Source organism: Chinchilla lanigera, unplaced genomic scaffold (assembly GCF_000276665.1).
Source record: "Chinchilla lanigera isolate Chin_1 unplaced genomic scaffold, ChiLan1.0 scaffold00070, whole genome shotgun sequence".
Classification (NCBI taxonomy): Eukaryota; Metazoa; Chordata; class Mammalia; order Rodentia; family Chinchillidae; genus Chinchilla; species Chinchilla lanigera.
Genome location: NW_004955471.1, coordinates 7,649,074 through 7,661,583, shown reverse-complemented (window position 1 = coordinate 7,661,583; position 12,510 = coordinate 7,649,074). Strand labels below are relative to the sequence as shown.

Sequence of the window (12,510 nt, the reverse complement as noted above, 5' to 3'; positions counted from 1 at the left end):
TTTGAAAATATGCATAAACCAAGAAGTTTCCTGTTTTTCAAAAGGCTTGAGAAAAGAATGAAAGAGCAGTCCTCAACAAGTTCTTAGATTTTTTTTGAAAAGTGTCCCCTGCAGGCATCCGTGGAACACTTCATGGCTTTAGCAGGCAGTGATCCACTGTATCAAAATGCCTTATATTTCTAGGTTGTATATATAACAGACTCATATTTACTCATGTTTCACTTTGCTGGCCAGAGCTCATGAAACCTCTCTAGAGCAGGCTATCACCACTGGTCACATGCGGCCACAGAGAGTCCAGGAATAGAACGTGAAGAATCTTCGCCCTCCAGTTACTCGGGGTATTGGAGCTGACCAGTGTGTGCTGTGAGAATGTGACACATTACCAGGGCTTATTTCATTCACTGGCACACTTCTCGAGGCCAAGATCAGTTTCCACCTCCTCGGGAGAAGGGAGCTCTTGCCTAGAAGGAATCTGGCCAAAGGCAAATTTACCAGATTTTAAATGAACTATTTCACATATTCTCACCGAGCTCAAAGAAACCATAGGTAAAGAACTAAAGGAAACCACAAAGTAATGTCTCACCAAATACAGAATATTAATAAAGAGATAAAAATTATAAAAAGAAGCTAAAGGAGCTATTCTAAAGTTAAAAAGTATAACTGAAACGTAATATTCACTAGAGAGTTTCCACAGATGATGTGAGCAGACAGAAGAAAACCTTGGTGAACGTGAAAATAGGACCCTGGCAATTACAGTCTGAGGACCAGACATAAAAAAGACTACAGAAAAAGTAACCAGAACTATGAGGTCTGGGGACAACATGAAATGTACCAAAATATTCACAGTGGGAATTCCAAAGGAGAAGAGTGGGGGAAATAAATGGAAGATAATAATCAAAGAAATAAGGGCTGGACACCTCCCCAGTTTTGGTGAAAGACACAAATGTACACAGTCAAAAAGCTTAATAAACCCTAAGTAGGAAACGCAAAGACAGCCAGTGAAGGAAGCTTACAGCCAAACCATCAAAAGACAAATATTTTAAAAGCAGCAAGAGAGCAGTGATTCGTCATGTGCATGAGCTATCTGCTAAGATTCGTAGCCAGCTCCTCCTCAGAAAGCACTTTCGATCTAACGACACAGTTAAGGGGAAAGTGAAAGGATGGAAAAGCATATTCCCTGCAAATTTTAACCAAAAGGGAACTGGGGTGACTAAATGTGGAGGATCACCTGGATGACCTTCCTTGAAAAAAGAGCAATCTCTCCATTTTGGCTAAACCTGGCCCTATTTCTGTGCACTGGTATAAACAGAGCTGGCTAGGACATTTTCTTATCCCCTCAACTGGTTTTAAGCAATGCGGGGCCCAGCCAAGGAGCTGATGTGTAGTCTCTGAAGCAAGGTGAAAGGTCAGTGTTGCCCCACCTGTAGCTCAAAGAAGTATGTGTGAGCCAGGCCCAGAGAATCCCGATGTCTGCTAGGGCCGAGCCTCGAGATAAGAGGCTATGACTTCTCAGGGCATAAAAAATTACACAGCAGAGTTGAAGCAGTGGCCCCAAAACATTAGATACTGCCCTGAATTGTGTTATGCAGATTATTCTTTTCTGTATCTCTCTCTCTCTTTCTCTCTGCATATTGCAGACATGATTTCAGGCCTCCTACCTAGCCCAGCTCACAGCACTCACATACTTCCCACCATTCTCACAGTCACTCATCCCTGAGCCGCTCCCCTCTTCTCTGGGTTTGGCCCTTGGTCAAGGCCTTTGTTCCGGTTAACCATCATACTTGCTGGACTTAGGACCCCTTGGCTCCCCACAACTACAAATACGACTTAGTGTCTATTCTTGCCATGGGCTGCACTGGAAGAGGTAGACCGGAGTTAACTTACTAGAATCCCAGTAACTTTTCCATAGGATTACAAATGTGGATTTTTGTGGACCACAGTGAGGTCTAGAAAGGCTTTCTATAACTAAATCTTGCATCAGAAAGAAGAGATGCAAGACAAAGGAAAAAAAAAACACTATGATAGACAGAGGAGAGTATACTACAAAAAAATTACATAATTTTACAAAACTTTAGCTAGATTGACCAAGAAAAAAAAGGAACCTCAAATTACTAAAATTAGGAAGAAAAGTGGGGAAATCACTACTGACATCATGGAAATGAAAAGAATTAGAATCCTAGAGATAGTTGTAAGCCAACAAACTGCATAACCTAGGTAGATGGACAAATTTCTGGAAACACAACGAAATCTGACTTGAAGAAGAAACACAAAGTCTGAAAAGACTTACACATCATCATCGACAACAATAACAAAAACAACAATAAAAAAGCCCAGGACCAAAGAGCTTCATTGAGAAATTCTACCAAATATTTAAATAAGAACTTATACCAATTCTTCTCAAACTCAAAAAAAAGAAGAGAACCACCCACCTCCTAATCTGTTCCATTAGGCCGATATTTTCCCAACACGAAGGACACCACAAGACAATTATAGACCAATATTCTGTATAAATATAGATTTTTTAAATCCCTATGAAATACTAGCAAAGGGAATACAGTCCCATATTAAAAGGATTATGCACTATACGCAAGTGGAATTTATCCCAGGAATGCAAGGGTGGCTCCCTTATGAAAGTCGCCGCATGTATTACACCACATTCATAGAATGTAGTGGCCACTTGAATGGGCATGGTGTCTTTTTTGAGAGGTGATGAAAATATTCTGGAATTAGAGAGTGGTGATGTTCATACAACTTAGCAAATATACTAAAAATCATGCATTGTCACTTTAAAATGATTCATGAATTTTACCTAAAAACAAAACAAAACTGATTTCAGCTTCGAGGAGCCTGAGGCAGACTTGGGTCATTGTTCACTGTACAATATCTTCACTATGTCCTGGGGGCAAAGGCCCTGAAATCATTTTGATGTGTCAACAGCTAGCCATCTGCAAATGCTGGAGCTGGGTTCTGACAGCTGTGGCTCCCACCGAGAGCTAACTGTGTGAGGTGTGTGATTCCTTAGTCCCATCCTAGCACATCCCAGAAGATGCGCTGTTCCCAGGGAGGGCAAGGAGGCTGGAGGCCAGGCCAAATTTATTGTTGTTGACAGGTAGTCGCTGTTTGTGTTCATCAGAAAGGGGGACCGAGCAGGACCATATGTATCCCTATAGTGACAAGGACACTCAGGGCCTTGGGACAAGCCTCAGGCTTCTGGAGGATCCCAACAGTGGATCCTGGGGAGAGAATGGAGACTTGTTACTGAGGCCAAGGAATTCTCCACAAAGACACTCCTTTGTACCTCTTCACATCCCTGTTATTCAGGCATCTAAGCGAGCAGTAATAGGGTTTCCCGGTCATTTGTGTACCAGGGGTCATGGGGCTTGGGGCTCAAGTGTGCTTTGGGGGATGGGGTACTTTAAGTGCAAAGAACCACTTAGATCGCTCACCATTGTTGGACCTCTTTTTCTTTGTATTTGGACAATGCCACCATGGCAGGTTAAAGAGAAGACAGTGTCACCGCACTTAAAGCAGATGACAGGTTGCATCCGCGCCTGCTAATCAGCACAGGCCCGTTAGGAAGGCAGCATCCTGCTTTGCTGTTAATTACTTGATTTTATTAACCTTCAGCGCTTGACTTGTTTTTAAAGACGTGCCCATGGCAATTAACTGAAGCAATTTATCTGGGATATTACATGCATTTGGCTTGCACATGCAATGAGGACCCTTGTTTTGCTGAACTCCTACAAGGTGTGATTGAACAAGAGAGTGATTTAAGATGCACACAGCAAGGTCTCTTGCAGGTTTATAAAATTTATGATTCCATAGATCATAATGACTCAGCAGGGAAGAAACACTCGAAATATACTTTAAATAGCTTCATTCACCTCAAGGTTTAATTTTTCAAAGCAACTTGACAAGATGCATTTGGTAGAAGGGGAGAAGCATTTTAACCTAAAGAATTCTCTAACTGTGCTGGAATTAGCATCTCCAGGAAGTGTTTCTGCTTTGCAAGCTAAAAGTCTCTGGTGCTGAGCTGTGCTCAGGAAATACATCTTTAGGAATTCTTTTCTAATTTATCCTTCAGCCAATGGCAACAGATTTTCCAAAGCTTCAGCTGAGAGGCATAATGCTAGTTTATAAAAATTTATAAGTGATTTTGTTTTATTTTTTTGCAATGCTGGAGATTGAACCAAAAGCCTTGCACATGATAGGCAGGTATTTGACCACTGAGCTACCCAACCTCACAGTAATCAAACAGCCAACCTCTACTCAAGTTGACAGAAGTGCTTCTTCCTTGGACACCAAGGCTAGACACCTGGGAGTCACCTGGTGTCCCTTGGGCCTGGGGGGTCTCTGTTTACCGGTCCATTCAGCCAACTGACTGTTGTGTGTGGTCCAACTCTCCAACCTCACCTTGGCTGTCCTGGATTAGGGCCGATGTGGGTTTTCCTGCAGGCTTCTAAGTGGTCGGCTGTCTCGGGCTCCTTTACTTTGGATCTACCCTTCCTTATGTCTCTAGCTACTTTGGAATGAGTTCAGGGCCAACCTTACCTGCTCATTCTAACACGAAACAGCCTTTAATAGCTCCCCATGGCTTACAGTAGGCTCAGGTTCCTTCAAGTGTCTTCCAGGGCCCTGCAAACCTGGGCCCTTTTACCTCTCTGGTCACCAGCAGCACTTCCTGGCTCCTAGGAGCAGCACAAAAGTCTCTGATTCTTCTACTCTTCCTACAACTTTGTCCCTCCTGCACAAAATACCCTTCTTCTTTCTGTACTTTATATACTGGACTCCTACAAGTCAGAAAACAAAACCCTAAACATATCCACATATAGCGTCATACACGTCACTTATTTTGAAAACATCAGTGTTGGGCTAGAAGTGTAGCTCAGTGGTATAGCACGTGCTTAGCATGTGTGAGGCACTAGGTTTACCAAAAAAAAGCAGTTTTAATGCCTAATCAACAACTAGTTATCTAGACTCACCATAATTTAACAATGTTCCTAAATTGCACATTTAGAGTATTTCTAATACTTACTGTCTTTAACCTCAAATCTAATTATTTCTTCAGAAATAATTCTATTCATGGCCTTGCTGAATTAAAAGATGATTGTGTAAAATACTCATTATATTTTGCTAAGTTGACGTCAGCTTTCTGAAGAGCAATTTACCCTGCCACCCACTGAATATGAAAATGTCCCCACATACATATATCCTCATCAACTGTGGTTATTACCTTGCATAATTCTGTAGCTGATAGAAGAGTTGATTATTTGTGAAGCTTAAACTCCCCCTCATATAATTATTAGCCATTTATATCTCCCCTATGGATTGTCTGTTCATTTTCTTTTGTGAGGATCAATTTTTTTAAAACTGAAAGTATTCTTACATATTAAGAACTTGCTGGGGTATTTTAATTAAAAATTTTATAGCTACTATCACAAGTTGAATTATTAATTTTAGGAGGATTTCTTCACTAGGTTTAGGTATCAGAGTTTATCATGTGAACAGCTGTCTTTTCTTGTCATCTAGAAATATACACACTATGAATCGCATCTGTTATTTTCTTTCTTTTATATTTCATATCTTCATTTTGTTCTTTTCCTAACTTATTGAGTTCTTTTCAAATAAAGGAAAAAAGTTTAACTTAAATAATTTCCTGGGTAGAGATTTAATTTTATCCCATATGCTTGATAAAGTTTCCATTTCTATATTTTGTAAATAGTTCAATTATACCATTTCTTTTCTTTGATTGAATAATTATGGTCTTCCAAAACACATTTTGGGGGCTGAGGATGGAGCTCAGTGGCTGGCATGCACCAAGCCCTGGGCTGGCCCCCCAGCACCTGCCCCCCGCCCCCACAGAGCTTTTTCCCATGAGTACATGTTACTGATATAATTTTAGTACACTGTGCAGGAGCTTGGTTTACACAACAGGAAACTACAGTGATGTTTTCTTGATGACCTAGTATACAATCAATTTTATTTGTTCAAGTTCGCATAATCTTGACAGCTTACCTTAGCATATGACCTTTTATTTGTGAGAGGCAGACTGTCGAGGGAAGAGCACTCTGCTCTAAAATCCACGCGCTCTTCTCCAGACCCACTGACACAAGTCAGGTTCTACCTCTTAGCTTTCATTTGAACAGCTCAGTAAATTCAGATTTGGTGTCACAGATTTAGGTCTCTGCTACCCCATTCCTCTACAAGGCCACTAAAATGTCACCCCTTATGTAAAGAGCTTTAACGCTCTCACACTGCTGATGGAATGCAGGTCAAGTGTTTTCTGCGTGATATTCACAGCTCATCACAATCTCTCACATCTACTCTTCTGGCTCCTCCCTGTAATTCTCCTCCCCATCTGGTTCCCGCCCTCCCCTGCCCAGGACCAGCCAGTCCTGAGTCCAGTGCTGTCTCCTTTGCTGAACTAACATCTTCCCAGTTGTCATGATCCTCATTCTACACCACTGCCCTTTCACAGCCCAAATTTAGACCACTGTCTACAGTAGGTGTCCTAGTGTTCCTAAACCTACTCCTCCAGGAAGTCGGGTCTGCAGAGAACCCGTAGCCTGAACTACACTTGAAGAGGACTCACGCTCCTGACAGAAGTGGTTTCCCAAAACCCGTGTTTGGAAGGCAGGCTCCCAGCAGAGACAGCCTCAGCACTGACTGTGGGAAACAGTCACCAAAAAGAGTGTGCAAACTGCTATGGCGTGTACCCTTTAAGGTTCTTTTTAACAAAATTTCTGTGGTAATTTCCTTATGGTACAAACTTCACAGTCATTAATAGTCCAGTATGTTCCAATTAAATGGTTACAGATACGTAACCAGTGGCTTTACAGATATGTAATCTATAGAGTCTCCTTCTTGTTTGAGCTACCAGAAAGCTCATGACGATGATGTTCATTCCTGGTCCAGCATTTACGATGTCTAACTAGCTTTGTGACTTAACGCCTTCAAGCCTGAGTCTCTTATCTATGAAAGGAAGGTAATGAACTCCTGCTTTGCAGGGTAGATGTGAGGAGCCAAATATGGTAGGTGGAAGGTCTCTCAGCAGTTCATACTGACTTGATGCCCTCCTTAAAGACACTGTGCTTGATGCAAAGGACACAAGGAGCTAAGTCCTTGTTTTTCTGGAGCTCATCCTCTAGGAGCAGGAGGACCCGGGGTGAGCAATCCACAGGTGACACGGTGGGCACCATGCAGCGGTAAAGCAGGTGATGGATGTGACAGAAGGTAAGTGTCACATGACTCAGGGGTACTGCCGCAGAGGGCTGCTCTGTGCACAGAGGGTTCAAAGATGACAATGAGCCAGGCACACAAGAAGGAACAAAGCCCATCCAGGCAGAAAGGACAGACAGGCCTGGACGCAGGAAATAATTTGGCCAGGAGGCTGTCATGCGAGTGGGCAGAGATAAGGTCGGCAAACAGAAGTGGCTGGTAGTAATTGCCAGGCCCTAGAGATCACTTGCCTTGTGGTTTTATGGTACATAGAACTTTTATTATAAGCAGTTTCAAATACTTTTAAAGTAAGCGACAGGGGCTGGGGATTTAGCTCAGCGGCACAGGCCTGCCTGGCAAGTGCAAGGTTGTGAGTTTGATTCCTGATACCGGAAGAAAAACAAAATAAAGCAAACAAACAAATAAAGTAAGCGACATATGAGGAAAAAAGTGGGGAAAGTCATTAATTAGAAACAATATTAGGGCTGGGGGTGTAACTCAGCAATGGAATATGTGCTTTGCATGTGCAAAGCCTTTAGTTCAATCTCCAGCACTAAAACAATTACTAATAGCAATTCTACATGCATATTATATATAGTTTTATTTATATTTTTTTCTGCAGTTCTGGGGTTTGAATCCAGAACCTTGTGCTTGCTAGACAAGCACTCTGTCACTGAGCTATATCACAACCCCCAAGAAATAATCTCAATAGCTAACTTTTATCTAGAGCTTACTATGTCCTTAATATGATTTAAATATCAAATATTGAAATATTTCATTTCTCCAGTAATCTCATATAGTAAATACTACTACCACTTGTCTTTACCAAAGAAGAAATGAGATACAGTGAGTTTTATAAACTGAGCTTTGTGGGAACCAGTTCAAGCACAAGATTGGAATCCAGCAGTCTGGCTTCAAAGGCAGAGCTCTTAGCCATAGTATGATCCTGCCTCTTCTGCTTACAGAATCCTAACGAATCAGTTTTTGGATGCTCCACAGGTCCTCCTGGTCTGTTGCAGTTTTGTACTTGCAAGCAGCAGGAAATATGTTTGCAATCTGTTATCTATTATCAGAGGAATGAAGGCATAAGGTCCAAGGGAAAATGAAAAAATTTCCCCCCCAAGAAAAATAAGCAAGTCTAGTTAATTAACATTTTAATAATCACTCTCAATTTGCAGAACTTACCCACTATTAAATTTTTATACAGAATTTATGACACAGATGTTTAGGTGGGTTAAAGAACGCATAGCTTGCAAATAGCTACTGATTCACTCTCCTTAGGATACCAACAATACACATGGTAGGCAAACACAATGAAGATGGATTTCATTATTTAATCCTGATCATAGAAAGTAAGCAAAACAAATAGTCTAAGAGTTAGTTAAAAAAGTAAATAAATAAAATAAAACAGAAAACCCCTTTGCAATCACTTGATTTCCAAGTGGAGTTCTGTCTTAATGTCCATCATTGACACGCCCAAAGCCTACCCCAGGTCAAAGCCACCAGGCTGCCAGGCCGCATGCACAGTCCATCCACTCCACTTACATTCCCATCATGGTTCGGGCAGGAGAGAGGCTTTCCTGCAGCCACAGCGGTCACCGTCTCCAGGATGGAGGACTCCTCGACGTTGCTGCCTGGCGTCCGCTGCAGCACGTCCATGAGGTTTGTGATGAAGAAGTTGTTCTGGAGCGCGGCCACGCCTTTCTCAGGCAGGATGGAGGTCTGGCGGCACACTGGGCAGGACAGGGTCAAGCTGTGGGCAGGAATGTAGTTCTGCAGGCACCTGTTGGAGGGGGAGACATGGGACGAATCAGTACTGAGCTCAGGGACAGAGCTGCAACACTTCTTAAAGGCATCGTTCTCAGAAACTACAGGGGCTACTCTGCACAAACACCCTTCACCTGGTCCCTTCCTTGGGAAATAGTTCAGGAACCATGAGCTAACCTGACTGCACACTGGCCCTATCAGATGGCCAGACAATGCTCAGGTCATGAGCAAGGAAAGGAAAAATGTCAGTGACTTCCATGGCGTTTTCTAGATCCTTGGCATAGAATGTGGAACCTGGATGATCAGCCTTAGTCTCTTCAGGAACTGGGTGGAAACACAGGATCTTTGACCCCATCCAGACCTACGGAATCAGATCCCAGGTGACTGGCACACACCTTCAAGTGTAAGAAACACTGGCCTATCACATGTGGCTCACCACTGTGTGACTTTTACAACTGGAAGAAACAGGTCACATGTTTCTGTTAACATTGAAATTAATTCTACACAAAAAATCACAACCAGATATTAAAAGCCGTCAAAATGGAAATGTTTGGTTGCAGCAGGATGGGGCACCTACATTCAAAAATCATACTGTCTCTTCTTTACAGGCATTGATGTAACTCATTTAAATAAAGAAATATATTACTAATGATGACCAGTACGTTATTGTTCACTGTGTTCTCCCAAGAACCTATGAAGGAAACGCTACTCGGATCAGGCAGAGAGGGGCTAAGTGGCTCACCCAGGGTACCTAGCTGGTCAGGAGCACAGCAGGAATCCAAACCCAGGGAGTTTGACACCAGAATCTAGGCACCTAGACCTGGGGCTGAGGGCGTAGCTCAGTGGTAGAATGCTTACTTGGCATAGAGAGGCCCTGAGTCCCATCCCAGCACTGCAAAAACAAACAAACTCACTCACTTCCTAGCTAGGTAACTGGATTAGTCAATGTTTTCCAGTTGCTTAGCCAATGACATTTGAAAACCACTACTTTGGCCCCATTCCCTTCTTTTGAAGATGAAGAAATTGACATCAAGGAGAGTTCAATGATCTTCTCTGTTACAGAAGGAGCCAGGCGAAATCAATACCAGAAATAAGACAGCCTTGGCTAGGGTCACTAAAGATACCTCAACCTATCATATCTCAATCCTATCTTACGAGACATCTCAGCAGTATCCATCAAATGTGACGGTCCTTTTGCCATTTTATTCTCCCTTGTCTTTAGGACACCATACTCATTCGGTCCTACTCCTATCTGCTCTACCTTTTCTGAGTTGATGAAATTTGGTTTTAGTCAAGGCTTCATCCTAAGAGCTCTTTTCTCCTGGAGTATTATATCCACGCTCTCGCAACAGGCAGGACTTCCACATTTACATTTGCAGTTCTTCCCACAGATGTCTCCGCCAAGTTCACACCTGCAGACCAACTCTCCTCCTGACAGTTTCCCTTAGGGACCTCACAGGTCTTAGAGCTCAGCATGTCCAAAACCAAACCAATGAGCTTCCCCAAGCTGTGTCCTCCTCCCATCAGGATAAAGAGCACCTCCATCTACTCATCTAAGCCACTGGTGGGGAACCTATGGCACATGTGCCACAGCAGCTGCTTGTTATCACTGAAAGCTCTAAGAGGTTCGCCACCACCGATCTACGCAAACCAGAAACTAAGAGTCATTCATGAGACAGCAGCTCCCCAACTCTTCTGCATTTCCCACATCCCACCCATCACCAGAGCTGGTCAATTCCTTGTCTTCCCGGCCCCTCCAGTTCTCTTCACCCTACACCACCCTTTCTGGAGTTCCGGAGCAGCCTCAGACCTGGCATACAGTCGTCTCCTTTTGTACTCTCTAGCCCTTCTCTGCATGGCAGTCAGAATAATCTTAAATTCAGAAGTAACCATTTGGCTCTTCCTCTCCTCCCCTCTCACAGGAAGCTCTCCCATGGCCTCTACTGTTCCTGCACTACAAATAAGAATCCATGGGGAGGAACACAGACCACGCCTGATGTGATCTTGCACTTACAGCTTTGTTGTCTCTTCCTCAAATTTGCTGCCCCGGAGCACAGCGGGCTCAGGTGCATCCCAAGTGTCACGGTCCTCTTGTGACCGCAATGCTGAGTGTGCCTGAGACGTGTTCCTCCTCCTCGGTCCCCTTTGCTTCATTTTCACTCACACTTGGGATTGCTGCTTAGCATTCACTCCTGTAGGAAAGCCTTCCCCGCTTGGGGCAAAGGCCCCTATTATCTGGTTGTCTGTATAATTCTGGTGGGTAGCATTTGTCTGTGGTTTAATTTCACATTAATCTGAGCAGTTCGGTTGTCTGTATAATTCTGGTGGTTAGCCTTTGTCTGTGGTTTAATTTCACATTAATCTGAGCAGTTAGGGGGTGAATGACAGGCTCCTCCACTAGGCTAGTGACAGTATCATGTTTCGGTCTCCTTCCAGGCCTAGATGGTGCTTGGAAGGTCTGGGAGTAGGCGATGAAGATGTCCCCAAGCAGAGGGGGTCAGTATGTCCAGAATAAGGGGGCCCACGGCTCAGTTCTAGAGACAGAGCCAAACAGTGAAGTTCTGTCTCTACAGAAACAAAATCTTCCCATTTTTAAAGAAAAGCTGTTATCATTTTCAAAAGGAAGTATTCCAAAGTGCGCGATGCTAAAACAATTTTAATCCACAGCCTTCCACGGGTACTCGCTATGGTAGGGTCTTGTAAGTAACCACCACTAGCTACTGGATGGAAAACGGGCTGGGTTGGGCCAGACCCAGGGCTACTCCTGAGCGGTGCTTCTCACCTGCTGGAATAAAGTCAGAGAACCCAAAAAACAGACACGTCACCGAACGCAGGAATGTGGTAGCTCTGCTGAGCTCAGACTGAGTAGCTGTCAGTGCGGTGTATACAAAGCCAGGTGGTGGCCCCTGGCCCAAATAAAATTGGTGGTCGTATCATATGTGCACAGGGACACAGGGACACAGGGAAGTTTGCTGGTATTTGTGTTTGAGCTACATCCATCAAGGAGTCGGGGGGAAATCACACTCCAATTTAGAATATGCATTACAAAGCACTTAAGGCAAACCGTAAAATGGAAAGTTTGGGTGTGCTATATCATACCACTAAAACAATAAAACAAGCCTATCCACACACATGCACGACAACCCCAAAGGACTAAAAGCCACAGCTACTGGTAACAAATCTTTCTCTTTCTACCCATCACCACCACCAAGGATGTAGTTATTTTTGTACAGCTGAGACCTCCATCAACTCAAAAAACATCAAGCAGATGTTTCAGGTAACCAGTGTTAAATAGGCAGGAAATGTAATCAGTATATATTTGAAGCCATTAGAAGTCCTGATGTCCTGTTCTCTAATAAGAAGCAAAATATTTTAATTATGTATCTTAGATAATACAGTATAGAAAACCTATTTCGCTAAGTGCTATAATATATAATTACTATAATTGTTTTTAAGAAAAACATGTAACCTTACTAAAGAAATACTTAAATTAGGTCACAGATAAATTAATCACAGACCTTGAAT

At 43.0% G+C, this 12,510-nt stretch overlaps 1 protein-coding gene across 12 annotated transcripts in view; it reads right to left on the bottom strand.

Annotated features, from left to right (window-relative positions):
* The window catches only part of Trim2 (tripartite motif containing 2), a 174,542-nt gene that overhangs the window by 36,853 nt on the left and 125,179 nt on the right, over positions 1 to 12,510 (bottom strand). For all 12 annotated transcript variants that reach the window (XM_005400920.2, XM_005400914.2, XM_005400916.2 and 9 more), the window contains one exon: positions 8,764 to 9,001. In XM_005400920.2, coding sequence (XP_005400977.1) covers positions 8,764 to 9,001 — 238 coding nt within the window. The remainder of the gene's footprint in view (positions 1 to 8,763; positions 9,002 to 12,510) is intronic.